At 41.9% G+C, this 22,468-nt stretch overlaps 2 protein-coding genes across 6 annotated transcripts in view; one reads left to right on the top strand and one right to left on the bottom strand.

Moving 5' to 3' along the window:
- wdpcp (WD repeat containing planar cell polarity effector) overlaps window positions 1–8,289 on the top strand; it is an 87,222-nt gene extending 78,933 nt beyond the window's left edge. For all 5 annotated transcript variants that reach the window (XM_008428892.3, XM_017309197.2, XM_017309196.2 and 2 more), the window contains 4 exons: window positions 2,147–2,258; window positions 5,199–5,284; window positions 6,537–6,568; window positions 7,967–8,289. In XM_008428892.3, the coding sequence (XP_008427114.1) occupies window positions 2,147–2,258; window positions 5,199–5,284; window positions 6,537–6,568; window positions 7,967–8,017 (281 nt within the window). In that variant the 3' untranslated portion in view covers window positions 8,018–8,289. The remainder of the gene's footprint in view (window positions 1–2,146; window positions 2,259–5,198; window positions 5,285–6,536; window positions 6,569–7,966) is intronic.
- A 6,417-nt stretch (window positions 8,290–14,706) lies between these two features.
- Window positions 14,707–20,484, bottom strand: otx1 (orthodenticle homeobox 1). Its single transcript, XM_008428895.3, has 4 exons — window positions 20,205–20,484; window positions 18,213–18,402; window positions 17,689–17,840; window positions 14,707–16,491 (listed from the first exon to the last, which is right to left on the bottom strand). Exons 2-4 carry the CDS (start codon window positions 18,307–18,309, stop codon window positions 15,745–15,747), a joined length of 996 nt encoding a protein of 331 aa, XP_008427117.1. The 5' UTR covers window positions 18,310–18,402; window positions 20,205–20,484; the 3' UTR covers window positions 14,707–15,744.
- Between the last annotated feature and the right edge of the window lie 1,984 nt (window positions 20,485–22,468).

Below are 22,468 nucleotides of genomic sequence, written 5' to 3'. Positions count from 1 at the left end.
CTTCATTGGTTAGAATCGTCAGTCGAAATGCCTGATGACAACGGAGAATTGTGAGTTAATCAATACCGTAATATTGATTCTGGATTAGTCTTTCTGACCTAATTTCAACTGTAGAGTCTGTTGAAATTATTACAACAGTGCCATACCCTGGGGTGAAGCACGGAGGTGGCTCCATTATGCTGTGGGAGGCTTTACTTCAGCAGATTCAGGAAAAACGTGAAGCATTTTAGTTTTTTAAGGTGAAAAATGTCAATACTTTGTCTGAAAACCATACGTGTTGACTGAAATAAACATGAGGATGTTTTGACACAGCTTTATTAAACGAGTCATATACTGGAATGTAGACACTAATTGAGGAACGCAAAGGTGCAACAGATGAACAAAGTTTCCTTCAAGCAAAACAAGAACATTCACGTTTATTTTCCTAGCTTAATTTGTCAGACTTTGTGCCGCTTTTTTTTTTCGTTTCTACTTAAACATCTTAACTTGTTTTCAAAGTATGATCTCCACAAGCATGTAGCTGCAGAGAGCCACACTTTGACTTTTAAATTTTATGCATATTTCGTCCTTTCTCGTGTGCTTCAAGCCGCCTACAAACGATGTTTTCACAATGCAGTTTGGAGGTGTGCATATTGGCTCCAGTTTTAATTCTTCATAAGACGCTTCCTACTTACATATGTCTTCATAAAAAGCATGGCTGCGGCTTAAATCAGACGAAACCTTCAAAAAAAAAGGGGGGGTGGGGGGATGCAATTGAGCTCTGATCAAAGTGTTTTTTTTTTAAAGCATGTAGAAGTTGTTTGATGGGCCGAAACAGACGAACAAATGGGGATAGTTTGCATGTTAGTTGTAGCCAGAGGCAGTTTTCCTGCAGGTGTCAGGTGTAGCTGCTGGTCTAGTTGGGAGCACTTACCTCAAAGAGCAACAATACAAACTGCTGATCATGTCTCATTGAAGTTTGGGAAAAAAATGCAATTGAGATGATTTGCATTTAAAAGATGTAACACCAGAAAAAATAAAAATAAAAACATGCTTCTTGTTTGGATAATTTTTCAAAAAATTGACTCGGTACCAAATTGAGCGGTTGTTTTAAAGTGGATGCCAGCGATAGATGCCACATCTTCTGTGTGTCTCCTCGCATTCATGCGCGCTCATTGTGAATCTCGATCCTCTGAGATTCCCGCCGCCGCTTGTACGCACACAAGCGCACAATAGAGAACACGGATCGCAGCTTAGAAATGCTCCTTTTCATACCGGCATTGGAAATCGCTTATAGCTGTCTGGCTGATACGTGTGCTGATCTGGATTGATACGGCGCTGTGAGAGGCAGAAGGCCTTTTTCTCTTCTCCTCCATTTCTGTTTCTCTCTCCCTCTTTTTTTTATTATTATTCCTTTCGAGTGCCAAGAGAAAAAGCCAACTTGGTTTTGCAACGGTTGTGTCTCCCCCTCACAAAGGCTGATGTGACTGCAGGGCCTTTTCAGCGGGCAGAGACGAGAGCTTTATCTGAAGATCCACTTCTCCACCTCCTCTCTGCCTTTCTATCTGCTCTTTGTTGTTGCAGTGAAAGCCTGTTAGCTCCGCTGCGCGTTGAGGGAAAGACGTGGTTGTTTCTGCTCCCTTTCCCAGCTGCTTTGTTTGCACATCCTCCATGACTATTTGACTTCTTGTCTCAATTCAGAAATTTCCCCAAGTGGCAGCTCACTGTCACGTACCGTGCCTCTGTAAAACGTTCGTAGCTCTTGAACTTGTTCACATGTTACAACCACAATGTGTCACAGGGGATTTTATGTGAAAGCCCAAAGTAAGGTAATGCGTGATTGGGAAGTGGGATTGAAGTGAGGGCTTTAAAATATTTCTTCCACATCCTTGCTGTGTTCCCTACATCGTTTGCAGCAAACTACAAACAAGACATCTTCTAAGTTCCTTCCACCAACTCTTTTCCTCTTCCCACTCAAATGTAAAGACCAAATTTCTGAGGTGTAAAATTAATAGTCTTCCACATTGAAGTTTGTGGTTGTAACGTGAGAAAACTGGACAAGGTTCAGTTCCATGATGGCACCAGTGTCCTCACTGACTCACAGTAAGCATTTAGAGAGTGACAATTAATGGGTTAAGCTGTTCTCTGTTTTCATGTTCATTGTCAGGTGTTCTTCAGAGAGGCACCAGTACTGCTTGTGGTTCCAGCTTGAGTCACAGAGAACCAGATGGGGACCCGAAGGGGACAGGTCCCTTCTCCTTAGACAACCCTCCAACACAGTGAGTGTGAACATCTGAGTTTTATTGTCTAAATGTGTCCTGTGTGGAAATTAAACGTCTATCCTCTTCAGTTCGTGATTGCATTGGCAACTCCACTTAATACCACTTTACACACTGGAAATATTTTGTTAGAAACAAGAAGGATGGAGTGTAAACCTGACTATATTTCCCTATAGTCAAGGACTTGTCGATAGATGTCAGAAAAGGACTGCGTACGAGACATCCAACCATCATCTACACCTGGAAGGGATGTGGAATTGGCCATGTTCACCTATGCATTTTTACTGCACCAGAGTTCACTTCAACTGAGCCAAGACCATATTTATTGGCGGACCAGAGTTCGCTTTTTTGGTCCCCATCAGAGTTCACACATTCACACTTCCTCAAATGAATCAGACTTTTTAGACAAATGAACTACAGTTTGATTAAAACTTTCAGGGCTGCTGTGAATTCACTCTAAGGCTGTTTAGCAGAATAGCAGTTTGTCATTTCATTTAAAAAAACAAACTACAGATCTTTAAACATTTAGCTCTGCTCTCTACAAATAAAGTCTCCAGACACATTTGTTCTTTTTGTTAATTCTTGCCGCCTCTTAGAGAGAGAGCACCAGTGGCCGGATTGCTGAGGAATGGCTTCTTCTCCCCTGTGAAGCATCAAAATGTCAAAGCCACTTTGCTTCCACTTCTTAACGCTTCCAGTGATCCCAGATTTTAAAAGCCACTGGTCCAGTTCAATGTCCGGAGTTCCTACCCAAATTCTCCGTCCCTGAGTTTAAAACAAATGGAAAAAAGAACCACGTGTTGAAAGAGTAAAGACACTGATAGAAGCGTCCATGACTCCCATTATTATGGGATGGTGGGGGAGGGAAGTGATGGATACTGCATCTAGCATATCAGAGTATTTATATGGGATTTGGGTGTTTTAGATAAAAAGGCGCTCTTCATCCTCGATGGCTTTCATGGCTGTTTGACTGTAACAGTGATGACTCTCTGAACCCCCACCTACCACTAAGCCTCCTCCATCCATCCCAAATCCCCTCCAATTTAAGCAATCTGGGTCCAGAGAGAGGTAAAGAGAGATGCTGCGGCCTAAGCTCTTTTTTTTTAAACACTAAAAGAAACAAGAGGAGGATAAAACATGTGAAAAAGAAGGTGACTTGGTGCCAGAATCTCCATCGTACCCCATCTTCCTCTACTCTGCCGTTAGGCTAAGGAAGCAGATACCCAAAACCTCCCAAAAGACAATAGCCTCAGAGAGGAGCAAACAAAGCTCCTGCTTTTTTTTTTTTATTATTTCAATCACCCCCTCCTCCTTTAGAGGAAAAATTACTCAGAAACCCCCCACCTCCCCTTCTGTAATCTGGTCTCCAATGAAGTTTCATTGTTTCTCATGTGAAGCCAGTGGCAGCTTAGCCGAGATGGAGTAGGGGAGGCATTATAATGCCGGCGCGTTCTCTCGTTTGTCTCGGCCAGAAAAGAGCAGTGGAGGAGAGGGGAGGTGAGCACAATGGTGATTCGGGGGCTCCTCGCAGATTCCCGCATTCTCCAAATCTGACTCCACGCTCACGGTAGCGAGAGACGAGATGGAAGTCTGGGAAGCTTCCCAATGTTCCTTTGATGGCTGCTGGTCTCTGTTGTTCACCACACACTCCTCTGACAGAGGAGTGCAGAGACTGGGAGCGCTTGGCAGTTTCTCTCAGTGAAGGCCAAACTTATTGTGAGACTCAGGACCAACAAGGAGCTACGACACGGTTTCACTCTCTGATCAACCTGGAGAGGGAAAATCCATCGTCACAGAGGGGGTTACTGTGGTCACAAAGATGTGAAGTTTGATAAACAACTTCCGGCTCCTGAAATTAACATCAGGAAGTGTGAGCTGATGGTAAAGGCATCATCTCAATCAGAGTACTAAAGATGAGGAGGCTAGCCAAGTAAACTAGGTAAAGATGTTCAGGACCAGTTCAGGTACTGAGGCTGACCTGATCCCTGGGTCTGTAACTGGAAACACAGAAGAACAAACAGTCGATCAGAACTACAGATCACTACAGAACTACAGATCACAGTCTGAGTGACTGCAAGGTGGAACCACATCCATCCAACCAAAAAACAAACCAAACAACTAATCGGCCGACCGACCAACCAAGCAACTGATCAACCAACCAACGAACAACAGACAAAGCAAATGATCAATCAAACAACCAATCAAACAACCAGCATCAAAGTCCATCTTTGATGCTGGTTTCTTTCTCTCTTTCTTTCTGTCTGTTTTTTGTCTTTCTGTTTTTGTTATTTTCTTATTTCTTTATTCCTGTCTGTCTATTTTTCTTTATTTTTGTCTATCTTTTGGGTTTTCTGTCTGTTTTATTTCTTTCTATTTTTCTCTCGTTCTTTCTGTTTTTTGTCTTATTTATTTCTCTGTAGATTCCTCCACTGATTTGTATTGGCAACACTTCGTGTGAAGCTTTCTCATAAACTCTCAAACACAAATCAGTTAACGGCTGTCCATTTGTATCTCTGTCTTCCAACACTTTTTGTCTTTGTTGTTGCTGGTTCTTTTGTGTCTTTATGACATTTTTTTTTTTTTATTTACACCCAAACTGTGTCTTTTGTAAGAACATTATCAGTGAAATATAAATTTTCTTTCTAAATGTTTGGAATTTGACCAGTTTAAAGACTTCACTGTCACACCTCATCCTGGGCGCTGTAGTTCTGGCTCCATCCACCAAACCTTCCTCCTTGATATAACCAAAAAGTTTAGTAAAGTGACATAACAGTCTGAAACACATTCCTGTTGAGATGGATGTTCTTTTCCTGACCACTGTGACATTTTAGATGATTTGACCAGCACTTTCCTTGGCTTGGTCCAGGTACTGAATTAGTGAATTGTTCTGTGTTCAACAGATGTGTACACAACTAATCGTGCTGTGTTGTTGTTCTTTAGAGCCGATGAACGGACCGGACAAAGGAGACCAGAGTCCATCCATGTGGCGGTCAGTCCAGATCTGCTCAGAATGCTGAGACAGACAGGTGGGTCTTCTGCGGGTCGGAACCAGAGCATAACAAAACTGCAGCTCAAACAAACACAGCAGCATGCAATGCTTTGAAAAAGTATTCACCCCTTACATATTTCTTCAGTTTAATCTTTTTTGCCACACATAATTGTTACAGATCATCAAACAAATGCTTATGTCAAACAAAGATAAGCCTTAAACACTATCTGTGAAAACTAGTAGTGATGTTTTCCCATTCCTTTGACTTGCTTTATGGTGTGCCAGAACATCTCAATCAGATTAAAGTCTAGATTTTGACTAGGACCATCCAAATCCTTCATTTTGTTTTCAAAAAGTTCCGATTTCATTCTGTCAGTCTACAGAATATTTTCCTCAAAGTGCAGCAAATCATAAAGATGCTTTTTTTTTTTGGGGGGGGGGGGGTAAATATGAGACAATCTTGTGTATCTTTTTGGTCAGCTGTGAATTTTGCCCTCAATTTCTCCACCAGATTTCATTTTTTGTTTTGTTTTATCGTTGAATGATGAACTCTGGGAAAATGATGTCATCGGTGCTCCAGATGATGCTTTTAAACTTAAAAGCTGCTCCCTACATTTCCTCTGGCTGTCATTGTCTTATATTTTCAATCTGTTCGATGATCTGAAACATGTAAGTGCAAGAAAGTCTGAAAGGTGGCAAATATTTTTGTCTCAACCTAAGCGATGTTTAATTATGACCGCTGGTTGTGATGTACAGAGAAATGCGGATGCTTGTTGAGGACTTTGAGAGCTCTCAGTGCTCACACACCAACACTTCTCAAGCGACATTTCTGCTTGCACCGCTCTCTGAACTTGGCCTCAGTGCTTTCAAACGTCTGAGCTCACTAACCAGTCTCTTAGAAGAACGTCCATTAAAAACATCACTTCTCATCCTCTCCTCGCTGCTCTTTACATTTTAATAATTCCATTTTATTTGCAATTGTCTCAGCACCAAATCGCTCTGTCGCTCCATAATCCCGACTGTAGGCTATTGAAGTAAAACATTAGCATCGGCGTCTTCTGTTTAAGGCATGCTGGGGTTTTAATGTCAATCACAACCTGATTAGCGCTGAGCTCAAAGAGAGGGAGATCACCATAAATGACAACGAGGTTTTTTTTTTATTTACATTCGTTATAAGCCAGAAAGACGACATGTCGGACTCTCTGAGCAAACATCTGAGCTGTTTACTGTTGAAGTGCCACTGTTACTACAGCAGCCACATTCTGTTGTTTTTGCTTCTGTTTATGCAGGAAGCAGTGGAGGCAACAGAGAAGGAGGGAACGTAAGTAGACTGACAGAAGTTTTCATAACCCAGAAATGTTCACAAGTCGTCGTTTGCAAGTTGAGGTCAAGTTTCAAGTCATATGTATTTGAGTAACACGCAGACAAAATTCAAATCTCTTTATCTGTCATGACATTTCTTCTGTGTGGTTTGCATAGAACGCTACATAATGTTATATAAGGAATGATCATTAGCTTAAACTGTTAAATAACAAATACAGCTAAAGTAAATCACACACAAATGTTTTCTTTTATCTGTGTTTTTCTATAAACAAGTTATTTCCTTACAAAACGGACATATTATATACAACATTTACTATGATCTGCTGTCTTTTACTCTAAAAGAAAAATGAGGACTGTGAAATGAAAATCAAAACTCTGTCTTTAAAAAGAGAATTTAAATGTAACAAAAATTACCCTGACATAAAAACCCTGACAGTAACAACTTTTAGTCTCTTAATGGACTTAGCCAAATTAAACCTCCACCAGAGCTGCCATTATTGTGATGGTTTACACGCCACATGCGTGCGTTTATGTCTGAGACAGAGAAGAGATAGTAAGCAAAACACAAATAAACATGAAAAACAAGATTGTTCACTATTTTTAAAGGGGCAGAATAATTTTTTCCAGGCACTATGTGCAATTTTATAACTCAATGAAGTAACTACGTTCTCTTCAGTTGTTACAAAATGCAGTATATAATGTTTTGAAATAGACCTCTGCCTCTTTATAAACTCCTGGTCGTTCAGAAACACCGTCTTCAGGTCGTCATGACAACAGCGCTTCTCTTATTAAAAATGATAACATTTTTACCAGCGTTTCACTGAGAAGTAGTTCATTTAATGAGCTCAGCAGATGTGCAGTTTCATCAGGTGTTTGCTAATTGCTTCTGGCTAGTCTGAAGGAGCTGAGTGGAGGAGTCTCGGGGTGGTGCTGGGTCCACCGAGGCATTTTGCACAGCTGAATGGTTTCTATGGGAGATTTAATGGATTTCTCAAACATGCATAAAAGAAAAAAGGCAACACTCCAGTGTGTTTTTGATGAGGGAATAATAGAACGTGATGTAAAGCTCAAACAAATCAATTTTAATCTTTTTTCATTTCATTTTAACCTAATGCATCTTTCTGCATTGGTTCCTCGGCACTTCATGATGCCATTCATTTTATGCAGCCGGCATTTTGGGTTTTTGTAGAAAAATGTCCAGTTTTGAATCATTTATTTATTTTCTAACAACAAAAAACCACAGTTGAGATTTTTTGGACTATATGCACTTAATTTATTAGCCTAACAAAATTAATTACTAGATTTGCATGTTCATGCTACACTACTAAGAGGTTATGAAAGTAAACTGATCAATGTCAGATGACAATAAATGGTGTTTCTGTTCTTCTTCTTCCAGGATGACGAAGACCTCGGGATGCTCCATGTAGTTCATTTAGGAATGGTTTGAAAAAAAAAAAAAGGATTTTATTCCCTACAGACAATATACTATTATATTCTCCTTATGTCTCCTAATAGATGTACCGTATGTTTTTATTTGCAAAGAAGGATGCTTATCTGAAATGTTATTTATGCAAAATGGAATGTGCACAATTAAAAAATATTTAATCAAATTCATTTTTATAGAGCATCTAATAAAACCATGGACAATTTTTCTATTATAAGTACATCAAAACCTGCCACTCACAAACCTGAATAAAATAAAGACTTTTTGTGTTGGTAGTTTATGTTGCAAGCGTCCCCTTGCATGTGTGTCTGTGAATGTGTGTGTGTCTGCGTGTGTGTGTGTTTTGGCCGAGATTACGGGCCGCAGTTTTATTCATGAACGGGAGCCAGGCAGCGCCTTTAAAGCATCCGTCTTGCGGAGCCGGAGCCCCTTTCCTGAACAGCAGCCACAGCCGTGTCAGAGCTGTCGACGCGCTGCTCTCGCCGACTAATCTGACAGCGCCGCGCGAGCTCTAATCCCTCACTGTATCGTAATCTATTTACTTTGCATTCTAAGAGGATTTCCAAAAAAAAAAAAAAAAAAAAAAACATACAAGAAGTGATGCTGGAAATGGACAGAAGATCAACGAGGATGCTTTTCTACTTCTTTTTTCTTCTTGTTTTGTTGGCTTTAAAAAAAAAAATCATTGTATGTTTTTCGGGTAGTCAATCCAACAAGCGAGGGACGGCTGAAAGGAATTACATTTGTGACTGATACTAATACTTCTCTTATGTAAACATCAGGGTGTTGTTATGTTTCCCCTCCGATGATACAGTCACACTGCAGAGGCAGCTGCCGATAAGTGGCATCTGTCAGCGCGCGCGGCATCTCTTGACACGTTTATAATTTACAAACCAAGACTGCATCATCTGCTGATTGTTCGACGTGACAGCTTCGAGAAAAGCTGCAAAATTGCCTAAAAAGGCGAGCCGCTCCCCCCCTCCCCCCCTGAATGCCCCGCGCCGTCACATGTTTGACACACAAACGGTGAAATCTCATCACACCAAATTAAATAATGTAACACAGACGAATAATAATAATAGTAGTAGTAGTTATAATAAAAAACAAAGGGTACCACACGGTCTCCCCCTTTGAGCAATTATGTCGGCTTTGTGAAATCACAAATGCTTCATTTAAAACGCGGCCAGCAGCTTTATTGTAAAACACTGCCTCAGATCTTTGCCATCCGTGATGACTTGCAGAGATAGGCTTATTAGTGGTATTAACATACTGCGCGGGGTGCTGGAGCTGCGAAACGGCCTTGTTAACATTTTGGAAACGAATCAAGCCTCCAGCACTCAGGTTATCTGCCTTTTTTTTTTTTTTGCCTCCTCAGTGCAACAGCTGTGCAGAGTTTCTGCAGAAGCCTTAGCATCTAATGATGCCCCCCCTGATTGGACCAACACCCTCTCCCCCTGAGGGCGAACAGGGCTCCACTTATGGGTTTATTTCTGATGGGCACGACTGAAATTTCCCGAAATATCATAGGAAAGAATGTCAGGGCCATTCTAGACATCAAATAGACAGATTTACTGAACTTAAGTTCAAATAAGTTGGTATTATTTTGCCATAAGTAGCGATTTAATGGCTTAAATTTAATAAATGTCTCCTTGTCAATCTGAAAGGACACAAATAATTGGACCTAATGAATATTTATTTTCCTCCAAATCATTTTATAGCTAATAAAATCAGATTTCTTAATTTATAGCCAATAATTTACTCCCTTATTTATCTACAGTTATTGTTGGATAACTTTAGATTTGTAGAATTTCTGAAGATCAGGTCATAAATGAGGCTGGATGATTTTAGATGTCTTCCTTTGCAAACACATATTTGTCACCGAAGAGAAAATGAACTGGAAGAGGAAAAGTGGTAATCGGTTTTCACACAGGCTCTGTGTGAAACGTCGAGGCCCGCGGGCCAACAAGCCCCCATTAAGCTCTCCCAGATCTGGAAGAGGGGGGAAGACAAGTTGGGACGAGGGTCTGCCGCATCCCTTTCAGATGAGATAACTCCCCTCAAATACCTTCCTAATCCATCCCTGCTCTCCAAGATGCGACTGATTTTACAAGGAAGGAGACTGGGAAGCAAGGAAGTCGTCAGGACAAGCAGCCGTCATCTGAGATTTCATCTGAAGGGAGTGGTCTGTTTGGAAACCGCAGAGAGCTGCTGTGCTGCTGCCAGACCAGTTTAGTCTGATTTTCCCATCAGGTGAAGCAAAGTAGGAAGGAAGTTGTTTGATGGCTCCATTGACCTTAGAGCAGCTGTTTACTTCTGTTTTACTGCCCCATGTTTGAACTTCTGGGAAGTTTCTATCACCTGATTCCGTCTGTGGTTAGCATGCTAACAGTTTGGCATGAGTGCGAATGCTTTGGGCTGTGTCTTTGAACAAGGAACTTCAACGATAATGTGTTTATCACCGTTCTGATTACATTTTTAAAGACTATACTGGTGTCCTCTTATTCACACTCTAAGGTGGCTAAAACATTAGCATGTACAATGACTGAAAAATGCTAAAGAGCTCAATCTTTGCTTTTTAACATACAAAATATGCACTGCGGAGAAATAGCTAGCTTCACTGCTACCATGCAGGAAAATGTGTTGGGTCTTTTCGTATAGTTAGTTTATGATTCAAATTTGGCCTGATTGTTGCCTTTCCTACTCTATTTTGTTCGATTCTCATTTCCCTTCAGTACTCCACCTGGGCTTTCTCCCATTGAGTTGGATTGCTCTGGTAGAGTTTTCTCCGGGTCAGTCAGTGAACATAAGGAAAAGTTATGAATATTGAATTAACATTAACAGCCATTTTGTTTTGCTCTGTACTTCTCTCTTCACATTGGAGGATAGTTGCTTACAGCACAGACAATTTCCGGAAAGCATTGAGAAATGGCGCATTATGTAAATCGCGGGCAAACATTAGCGATTGGATAAAATTTTAAAACTTCAGCAGAGTGCACGCCTCCAGGAAGCAATCATTTCTCAGTAGTCGAGGATCCAGACCCTCTGTATGAATCAAAACGTCAAACAAGGGCTAGTTTTTACCAGTCTAGTTCAAATCAGGCTAATCTGTGACATTTTGAAGATCCTTCTTGTTCATCCAAAGCAGGATAGCAAGGACAGTAGCCTCTGTAATATGCAGAGCACTTTGTCCATGACTACCAACTTCAGAACCGATGCATTTTTTGCCCTGAAGCTGTTGGAATTGCTCAACATCAGGTTTTAGGGCAGATAAAGTGTGTCTCAACAACTTGCTAGAGCTATGCTGGTTTTCTTTTCACACTTGTGGCATTGACCAAGACAACATGATTGGCTTTTTTTCTTTTGTAGTTTGTGTTCAAATGTCCATGTAAACATGTTTTATTTTGGTCACCGTTGTCAATCAAGTTTTTAGGCCACGATGTTTTTATCAGACTTTTTGTCAAATCCCTGCAACAATTCGACCGTGAAGAATTCCTGACGGTAATCAAGCTGCAGAAGTTGTCACACCATTTGGAAACCATTTATCAGGTACAGTTTTGTCCAACAAAGCAACCGGTCTGTCTGGTGTAAGTGGACCAGATCTCCCAGCACACTTAAGGATCAGGTAGCCAGATTCCTTTAAGTCCTCCCAACTGACAAAAACACCAAACACTCCAACTCTTCATCTTCTCAATCATATGTAGCGAGTACCAACCCTACCAGGAGTTTCATGAATGCTCCTGGAGGTTTTTGGAACCTTCAGCTGTTAGACTTTGCTCTGGTTTTTTCTCATTTTGGTTAAGTCTGAACTCCAGAGGTCTTGTGATTTCTGAAACGTACAGCAAAGAAACCACAAAAGAGAACCAAAGAAGCGTGCTTCCATCGAGGACAGAGGTAGGTAACCTTGTCGGACAAAGCAAAGAAACCAGAGACGGCAGCCCGGTCTACACCCACGTTGCTGTACAGTTGACCCCAGATTAACCTCTCAGGTAAATATAATCCTCTGCATTGCTTCTCACTGCTGTAGTCAATGAAAGATGAGCGTGGAAATGGAAGAAAACGGTCCCAGCACACCGACCACTATCGAGGCCTTCGAGATCTCGCAAAACCCAAAATACCGGAGGATTGATCTGGCTTTGTCTTCGTTCTCTCCCTCTCTATAGAAATATAAGCACTGATGCAAATGTATAATGCAGCCGGCTTCCAGTTCATCTTCTGGTCAAAGTGTGAACAAAATGTCAGCAGGTTCCAGTCCACAACTTCATGTGGAGGAGAGGCCAAGGGGTTAAATGGCTAACGACAGGCCAACAGCAATCGATGAGGTTACTGAACAGAGTTTGAAGTTAAAACACTGACCTCCTATTCACATGCAGCGGGACCAGCTAACGTTTCAGCTCTCTGCAAGGAGAATCTGTATTAACGTAACTCTGGCAAAAGCTCTGGTGGTGAGCCGCACCACTTTGAAAACACAGCCTCACCTTAAACCCTCTCAAAGCCCTAAAACAACATGGATGCTGCTGCCAGGAGCAGAGCTGGAGCCAAGTGAGAAACGCTGTGAGCTGAGCAGCTTTTGTAAAGATGGTTTTTGTTCTCACTCTTTTTGCTTTGTGGAGTTCAGACGAGGCCGTTTTGTCAGAACTGACGTTTCCACTTCTGCTTTCAGCATCTTGTGGTGAAACCTGGTGAATCAGGCAGTGAAAGGAAAATATCTGATGGCAACAAAAAAAAAAAAAAAAAACATTTGCAATCCGCCCACCCCCTTCTGTTTTGTTTTAACCACTTTCACAACTTTCCCAAAAAGCAAGACACAAAAATAACTTTTCAAATTTAGATTGAGTTTAGGATGACTTTGTGTCTCTAACAGTTGAAAAACAAAATTATGAAAATAATGTTGCTGTTTAAAAAAATGTCATTTTTGTTTGATTTATGTCAGTGTTGACATAAGGGTTTAGTTTTTCTTTATTTATGACAGACAACGATTCAAGATATTTTATTTTTCTAAAGTATGGATTAATATATATTTTTACTCAAAAATCAAATTCTTCACATTTTTATTCATTTTAAAAACGTCTTTTAAATGAAGGTTAATCTGACTAATTCCTAACTTTTGATGTTATTTTCTTACACAGAAAATTGCTCAAGAGTTTTTGTAATCATCACACATCTCCATAATTGTATTTTCTTTAACCCAACAGTTGCTGCACTAGATTTACATTTGTGGACTTAAGGAAGGATCCTGCGTGTAAAGCACCCAAAATAAAATAAAATAAAAAATAACATTTTTACTTTACTCTGTAGATCTCAAATATTTCACACCTAGTGGTTATTTTTTTTCTCTCAACCAAGCTGCTATAATCCATCCTTTTCTCTTTCTGACCCTGATCCCTTTTGTTTTGTTTTGGTGTCTTTACTCCTGGGTCGCAGCTGCCTCATGAAGAACCTGTGGCTCCTCACAACTCCTCAAACGAGTCGCGCAAGATTGATCCGCAAATGTTTGTTTGATGCAAATCCGAACAAATCCGCCGCTGTTGGTGGACATTGCGCAGCGCCTGTTTGCGCGTCTTGACGCAAACACGTTTTTGATGTTTCCCCGTTCGGCCGATATTTATTCAGCTGCTGCGAATCTGATCTACATAAACAGAGGCGAGAGCAGCAGCTGGACGCTCTCCCTGCAGGCAGAGAGGCCCGGATCGATCAGGCCGCTGATCTGATCAGATTTAAAGTTTGTTTTGTTTTTTTTTTCAGCTCCTTGGCCTTTAAAAACGACGCAAACTCTTACTCGTGACATTTTGTTTAGTTTGAAGCGTCTTGAAAGGCGTCATTTAGCTAGAAATTAAGGAAGATAATTTCACAATTTTTTTTGTTATAATTGTAAAAAAAAAAACATATCCTTAAAAATGCATATCTTCAGAGTTAGTTCAACTTTATAAAGCATATTTAGCAAATATGCTTCATAAACATATTTGACAAAAATAAAATTAAATAAAAATGAAAGCAGGAGAAAAAGTTTGAGGAGAGAAAAAAGTTGCTTTGTTAATATACCCGTGAATTAAAAGGTTCTTCCGCCCTCTGCGGCCTCCTGACGCCATTATTATTATTATTATTATGGTTACCTCTCGCCGTTTTTCCGTTGCCTGTGAGAATAAACGCATCAAACACACTCTTACATGTGACCCCCCCAACCTGGCCCCACCTCCGTAATTACCGCATCAGAGGCCCCGAGATTCCTGCGGGTTATTTTGGAGAAACCAGGAGTAATTATCACGCAATTACTGCGCTGCATTCAATTACGCCTCGATCAAATGTCTTCCGGCTTCCTTTTTTTTTTCTTTTAAACGGCAGAGTCAAAATAAAAATAAATAAATACCATTAGCCTCCCTAAAGCAAGGAGAGACGTTAGTGTTTCAATTTAAGGCAGGCAGAGAGGATTAAACATCCGCTCTCTAAAATGGAAATGCGGGCCCTACATGCGTTCAAGGCTTGTTTTAATTACGCACTAATTTGCATTTACCCCGCTATAATTAGAGAGAAACAAAATAAACAAGCCTTTAAATAAAAGTGTGACTAGTTCAAATGAGAGAAAACAGCAGTGTGGATTTTGTAATTTTCGGATGTACAAGCATCTATTAAAAAAAAATATATTAAAAAAACCTCCCCGCTGGGAGTCAAACTGAGACAGAATCCACTTATGGAAAATTAATTTGGACTTAAGGGATCTTTATTGGATGAACATGTATGCAAGTGTGGTTGCCTTTAAGATACATTCAACATCTCACTCTCTTTTGGGGCATTAAATCCACATTCCCCCTCCCTCCAGAAATAATAATAAAAAAATAAACCACAAAAAAAATCAAATAAAATACTTTGACCCCACAAGTAAGCCAAGTGCTGCGGTTCAAACATGTCCAGTGTCACCACAATGCTCCAGAGAGGAGATCTGGTTGGAAAATGTAGAGGCTGGAATAACGTCTGCATCCGGTCTGATGCCTTTTTTCCCCCCTTTTGTCAAATCCAAGACATCCAAAATTTTTAAGTATTTTTTTCTGAATAAAATCCCATGTGAAAAAGCGCAACTTCATGGCCAATTTATCATCTTTGGAATATTTAGAAAGATTTACATAGCATGTTTTTTTCTCCCAAAGTTGTTATAAACAATTTTAAATTCAGAAAAAGGAAAACAAAAAAAACCAACAAAAAAAAACAACAAGGAAAAAAACTAAACATGGTCACTGTAACTGACCCAAATAGTATTTACATATTTCAGCTCCGTGACGCAGCTGACTAAAAATCTCTGTGGTCCTAAAATAACAAATTTGAGAAATAAAAACTGTACAGAATCTGATAGGGTTGGAGGTAAAAGGGGCAGGAGGGCAGTTTGTTTCCCCGTCAGTGCAACGGAGGGGAAAATATTCCTCCCATCCAGAGGGCTGGTGGTCGAAGGAGTTTGTCCGAGTCGTGTTTTGTAGAACAGTTTAAGCTCCTCCACATTTTTAGAAATCATCTCAAAGCTGCTCCTGATGCTCAACAGGATTTATTTTTTTTTGTAATTTTTTCTTCGTTTTTTTTCTCTATCATACGGAGGACAAGTGGGGAGAAGAGCAGTTCGACTGCTGAGCTTGTCGTTATGGTTCATAAACTCTTTGTTTTTAATAACAAGCAACAAACTAATAGAAGAGGGGGCAGCAGGAAAAGAAGCCAAGAAGAAGAAGAAAAAAAAAAAGTTAAAAAGCTGATCACAAGACCTGGAACCTCCAGGAGGCCTGGTCTTTGTAGTCCAAGCAGTCTGTGGCGTTAAAGTTGAGTTTCCACGACGAGGCCGCCGTCTGCTCTTTGTAATCCAGGCAGTCGGAGGAGTTGAAGGCCAGGCCGGAGCCGCCGTAGGCCTGGTGGTGGTGGTGGTGGTGGTGCCCCGACGACTGGCTGATGTGGTGGTGCGGGTGGCCGGACATGGAGGAGGCCGTCATGGGGCTCAGCTGGTGGGGGTGGTGGTGGGAGTGCATGGGCGCCAGGTAGGAGCCACAGTCTACGCTGCTGAAGTAGGAGCTGGAGGGGCCTGGGTAGCCCTGGCCGTAGCCCGGCGTCTGGTTGTAGGACATGGGGTAGGAGGTGGCGGCGGCGGCCGAGCCCGACATGGACCGCTGCATGCAGGAGGCGTTGGACGGGGGTCCCGGCTCGGGGAGCGGTGCGACGGCAGGCGCGGGGGCGTTTCCCGGAGAGATGGCGGGGCTCCAGATGGAGGAGACGGTGCTGATGGAGGTAGAGGTGCTGCTGAGCGCTGCGGGGCCCGTGTGGTTGGTGGACGAGGTGGAGGAGGAGGAAGAGCCAGCGCTGGAGACGGCGGGTGGGGTGAACTGACCGCTGCTCTCTGAGCCGGTGCTCTCCCGGGCCGGAGAGGACTTCTTCTTGGGCGGCCTGGCTTTGGCGCTGCTGCCGCTCTGCTGCTGCTGGCGACACTTGGCCCTCCTGTTCTTGAACCACACCTGTACGCAAAAATGCACGCAAAAAAAAAAACACACACACACACACACACACAAACCAAGCGGGAGTTACCAACCACCATGAAACAAATAAAGGGAAAAACTCCTAGGCCATGCTGGGAGTACATTATGGAGGAAAATTGAGGGTTATTATCCATCAAGGTTCATTTCCACCTCGGCCCCTTGGCTTGGATCAGCCAGGGGTCTAATTTCATACCTGGTAGACGGCTCTAAGATAACAGGCTATTGAGTTTCACCACACAGTGGGGTAACTCTAGAGCACTGAGAGGGTAGGATCTTGTAGAGCATTTTGTTTCACACACACATTCTGAAAATAACTCAAACTGTGAGACAGCGGCCTCGGTTCCCCCATTATGCCTTTTAAGAGTAGTATTTGTCTGGCATTGTGCTGCAGCGCTTAAATGCGTGTGCAGTATTTCCAGGGAACCGTCTTATTCTTCCTGCATTTCAGATCAAATTACAGCAAGCAACCTGCTTAAAATATATATACACAATACAATGTCAAAGTATGAGCGTCCATGAGCAAATCTGATGGATATTATGAAGTTTTTCTGTTAGCTAAACTAAAGCAGTGCAGGTAAATCAGGTAGACCAATCCCCCAGCATAATAATACACATCTACAGCCTCTGATGTAAAGTGGTTACAGTAACATTTCCCATTAACTAATGAGCCAATCTTTTACTGCCATTAATTAATTTAGTCATAAGTTAAGCTCTTATTGCTTTACTGGCTAATTACTCGACTCAGAGACTGTCCAATCACAAAATTAATCTAAAATACTGAAGGAAAAAAAAAAGAAAAAAAAAAAAAAGTTTCCTCATTCAGGTTTCTCAGATTTTAATAATTATTGTCTTAAGAATGTGTAGAGAAGGGATTCTGTGACATTTTTGTGCGTGAAAATATTAAAGATAATCTAGGATATAAACTAGCCGGCTAACGGTAACGATTACTTGATGAATGTTCTGGGTTAAATGACGTCACTAACAGTAAATATAATCAAATTTCTGCTCTTTACAATTGATCAATAATATTAAAACAGCGATTTTTTTTCTGGGTGCGATAATAAAATATGTTTGTTATAAAATGAATAAGCCTAAAATTACAATTTGGTTCATTTTTTTTTATCTCCCCCCCCCCCCCCTCCTCCTCCTCAGTTCGGGATGTTTATTTCAATTCACCTGAACTCGGGACTCCGGCAGGTTGATCTTCAGCGCCACCTCCTCCCGCATGAAGATGTCCGGGTACCGGGTTTTGGCGAACAAAGCCTCCAGGACGTCCAGCTGCGAGCGGGTGAACGTGGTCCGCTCTCTCCTCTGCTTCCTGGGAGTCGCTGCGGGGAAACAGGCGCGGCCCCAGAAGGACGAAACACGGTGAACAAACGCTGGACAGTACATTCGGTCACAGATGTGTTGTGAAGTTAACTCCGGTGGAGGGGAAAATAAAAGCCGAGCTGGCTAAAGTGCAACCAAGTAGTTTCATTTGAGCCCAGTCCCACTGCCTGAACACTTTAAATAAATGTAGGAGTGTATTTTTTTCAGACATTACCTACATTTTCCCCCAAATAAACACTCAATTGGCAAAAAATTAAATAAATAAAAATTAGCGCGAGCAATAACAGCAGCTAAATTAAGCAGCTAGCTTAATTAATTTCGCCGGTTCTCAAGCAGTTTAACAGCGTTAACCAAAGTGCCGGGGCTCCTACCTGGGTACCCCACCGAGGGGTGCAGCAGGTCCATGGCAGCGCCGCTCAGCCCCAGGCCATTGACCCCATAGGGGGGCTGTTTGAGGTAGGACATCATGCTACAGGCGGTCACTGCTCCACCCAGCTCAGGCCAGTGGTTCAGCTTCCCCCGATGCTGCAGCTTGACGGAGCAGGGGACCGACTCAAGTTACTGCACAGAGGATAAATAATAATAATAATAATAATAATAATAATAATAATAATAATAGTCTAAGCGAGGCCTTTTTGTCTGAAATTTACTTGACATTTAAGCATAAATATTATGACGTAATTGGTCTTACAAAAAATGTAATTTTTATATTGCCCTTTTTTGGGCACCTTGAGCTGAATGACAATTAAAAACAAACGCACAATTACAAACATCAAAATAAATATTTTTTTTGTTTCCATGGCAGTAGGATATAAAACACGGGATCAACTGCACTGTTTAATCACCACGCTCTATAAACACAAGTATTAGTCGTTTATTAGGACTTTCATGAGAAACATAAACAAAAAGTTGACGTGCGTTTGACAGCCTCCACATCTCACCTCTTAAAAACAATTTAAAAACAGGATTTATAATAATGTCCCTGCTTTTAAAAGTGAAAGATGTACTGGAGGAACCCTGCAGGTTTAGATGTAAAGTTCTGATTTCCGTGTTCATTTGGTTAGATTACTTAGACGACAGCAACATTTATCTCCATTTATATGGCCGTAATTATCGACATCATGCACGCATTTTTCCAGCGACCATTTTAAAAGATACAATTTACAACTTAAAAAAATACTCTTTAAAAATGCATGCAATACTCTATTAAACTAACTTTCACGAAAAAAAAAAAACCCTGCAGCTCAGCCGAGTCAAACTCCAGTGTGTGTGTGTGTGTGTGTATGTATGTGTGTGTCATGGTGTGTTGAGTAGCTCTGCTCTGACAAAACACTTGCACGTTAATATAAAATAAGTAGGTCACGGATGCGTTTAAATTATATTAATGACGCAATCAGAAGCCTTTCTGGAAATTGGTCCTTATTTTTAATTTTTTAATTATAATTATTATTTTGTTATTTTTTTTCTGGCCGTTGCTTTGTTTTTTTACAACCACAAGCAGGATTCCCTGCAGCCATTTGCATTAAAACACACACAGGGAGGCATCCGTCTAAAACGTGCAGTAAATAAATACAAATTAATGCAAATCACACACATTTGCTCCATAGAAAGTTGTAATTTTGTAGACTTATTTAACGTTATGGTGTTATTTTTAAATTCACTCTACGTTGAATAAATTCGAGATAGAATAAAGATTCAAAACAAACTCATTTGCACTCGTAGGCTCCATAATTTCCCGCAAAAATCTCAACCCGAACGCAGCCCTGCAGCGCAAAGAGTGCGAATTAAATTAGAGCGACTATTTCTAACAATGAAGGGCCTGACTGGCCGAACCGAACCGAACCGAACCGAAGCCCAGCCAAGCCGACGTGTATTGCAGTCGTGGCGGGTCGGGGAGCAGAGAGGAGCGGAGGAGAGGAGCGGAGGAGAGGACGACATCTCGGTGCAAATGAACTCCATTAGAATTTAGATTAGACCTCCGGGGAGAGAGAGAGAGAGAGAAAGCGCTTCACAAGGGCTCTTATCAGCGAAATAAATTAACAAAAAACCAAAACACGCCTCTCCAATTATCTACAGAGTGCTTCACACGCTTTAATGGCCAATTGCGCGCAGTAAGAAAAAAAAAAGAGGTGGAAAAAACTCAAAGGGAAGAATTGGAATTGAAATGTGAAAATTATCTGCACTCCTGGAGGAAAGTTGATTCGGCTGAAGCTGAAAGTCCTTCACTTTGCGGTATTAATTGATATATCTGCGGAAAATTCTTACTCAAATTGAATTAGATTCTAACACCAAAACTTAAAAAAAAAAAAAAGTTGAAGTATTAAAAGTGAGATAGAAATAATAATAATAATAATAAACTTTACCTTGTTTTACTCCTTCCTTCCTTCTTTCCTCCCGAGCCCTCGGACCGCAAGAGGCGAGTAAAATTATCCAGCAGAGGGAAAGCCTACCGAAGAAGTCGCAGACTTGCTCAAAACCAAACAGTGCGCAAAGCCAGCGGCATCATGGGATATATATATGTATATATATATATATATATATTTAAAAAAAGGAGGCGCAGACGGGCTCAGCGCTTCCTCGCCGCGGTTCCGGGTGTTTTTACGGCCTCACAAATCAAACTCATTTGCTTTTTTCAGGGGGGCTCGTCGTCGTCTGTCAGGCTGTTAAAGGTGATTTCTAATGGAGACGGATGGAGATTGATCACCTTCTCTCCGCCCCGCGCCTCTATGAGCGGAGGATCACCTGCGGGATCCGCCTCCCGCAACCAATCACAGAGTGGCTGCGGCCGTGACGGACGGCGCGGGCAGCCAATTAGCGCGCGGCGGCAGACATTGGGGAGAGAGGGAGGCGAGGCGAGGGGAGGACACCTCCTCCTTTTCTCCCACCACCCACCCCTCCACCTCCCGCTGCACCTCCTCCACCGACCGATCCCGGAGAGCAGGGGGAAGAAGCTCGGAGGCTTTTATAGAAGATGGAAACGATTCAGAGGCCCGCAGCAGCAGCAGCAGCAGCAGCCGGCCTGCCGCTCCGCTGTGCGCCAGAGTGAGTGCGCAAACTGGAACGGACTGAATCGCAGGCAAAGAGGTGACAGAGCACTTGAAATAAAACTGAACATGTGGGATTTTATTTCCTTGACGGAAAACGCCATTGCTGTTGTGTTTTTTAAAGCGTCACATCATCTGCAAATCTGTGATTTTTCTACCAAACTTGAAGAAATAATGGGGGGGGGACATTTGCCACTTTGAGGCTCAAATCCACTTTTTTTTTTTTTAATTCCTTTTCAAAACCATTTCTCATCTTTAAAAAATAAAAAATAAAGAAAAAAACGTGGAGCGATGAAACCAGGCGGAGAGAAGTTAAATTTACCCATTTTGATTTTTATTGATACCCCCTCCCTTTTTCCTCCTCTACACACTCACACACAGAGACAAATCTCATGAATATTAATGAGGTTTAATCCCCATTTAGAATTACATTTGAGGATGGTTGACGTAAAGTTTAATAGGGAAAGACCTCCAACTCACCGCGGAGGAAGCGGGCTAAAAAAAAAAAAAAAAAAAGGCAGAAGCTGCAGCCGCTCGAGCACGTTGATGTTTTAAAAAGCAAAACCTTTTAAGATGAATACGTTTGAATTTTCAGTCCATTTGTTGTTGAAGGTCAAAACAGGAAAAAAAAAAACCCGCGGATCTCTTAAATGCAGAATAAACAAAATGGAGTCAAGTGAAGGGGTGGAAATTACATCTTTACGCGTTAAAGCAGAGCACGCACGAGGACTTTGACTATACAGATAAATGCTGCAGGTTGTGTGTCGAGGCCTGCAGTGGTGATGCTTAAAAGGCGGCTTTTTTTTTAACGCAGCCGCACAGGATCAAATCAGATCAAAATCAGACATGAAAGAAGCAGGGGAGAAATGAAAGGTGATTTGAAAGAGGTCAAACCCTTCCCCGCACCTTTTCTGCATTTTATTTCTGAAGTCCAAGCAGTCAGAGGCCCGCCAAAGATCCAAATACCAGCACCCCTCCTGTTCACAGCAGCACACACACACACACACACACACACACACACACACACACACACACACACACACACACACACACACACACACACACACACACACACAGGCTCCGTTAAATTATGCAAAAAGGCCATTCAACAAATATGGCCTTCCAACACAAAAGAGACGGCTTATTCTGACATTTCCCCTCACATTTCTTGTTTTTCCCCCCCCTCTTCCTTTTCTCGATGTGAGACCTCCAGATAAACCCCTCTGAACAAGTATCAAGTTATCAAGTTGCACCAAGCTTTTTGTAATAAGAGCATTTTGTCTAATCCCAAATTGCAGTTGAATTTTCTTAATGCTGAGCTGGTAAAGCCTGGGATTAGAGCGGAGGAGAGGAGAGGAGAGCAGGAGGGGGTGGGGGGTTGAAAAGTTTTGTCCCTTCAGCCGGGAGGATTGGAAGAAGCTCGGATCTGCGGGGATGTTGTCGGTGCTTATTAAAACGATGATGCATAAACCTCAGAGTGGCTTGTTGCGGGAGGCTCTGGGTTCCCGTCGCACGGAGAGCTCCGGAGCTCCCGGCTCCCAGCAAGCTGCGGAGGCCGAGCGGCGCGCAGCACCTGTCGGGGG

Source organism: Poecilia reticulata, chromosome 15 (genome assembly GCF_904066995.2).
Source record: "Poecilia reticulata chromosome 15, P_reticulata-male-v2, whole genome shotgun sequence".
Lineage (NCBI taxonomy): Eukaryota > Metazoa > Chordata > Actinopteri > Cyprinodontiformes > Poeciliidae > Poecilia > Poecilia reticulata.
This window is presented reverse-complemented; position numbering and strand designations above follow the sequence as displayed.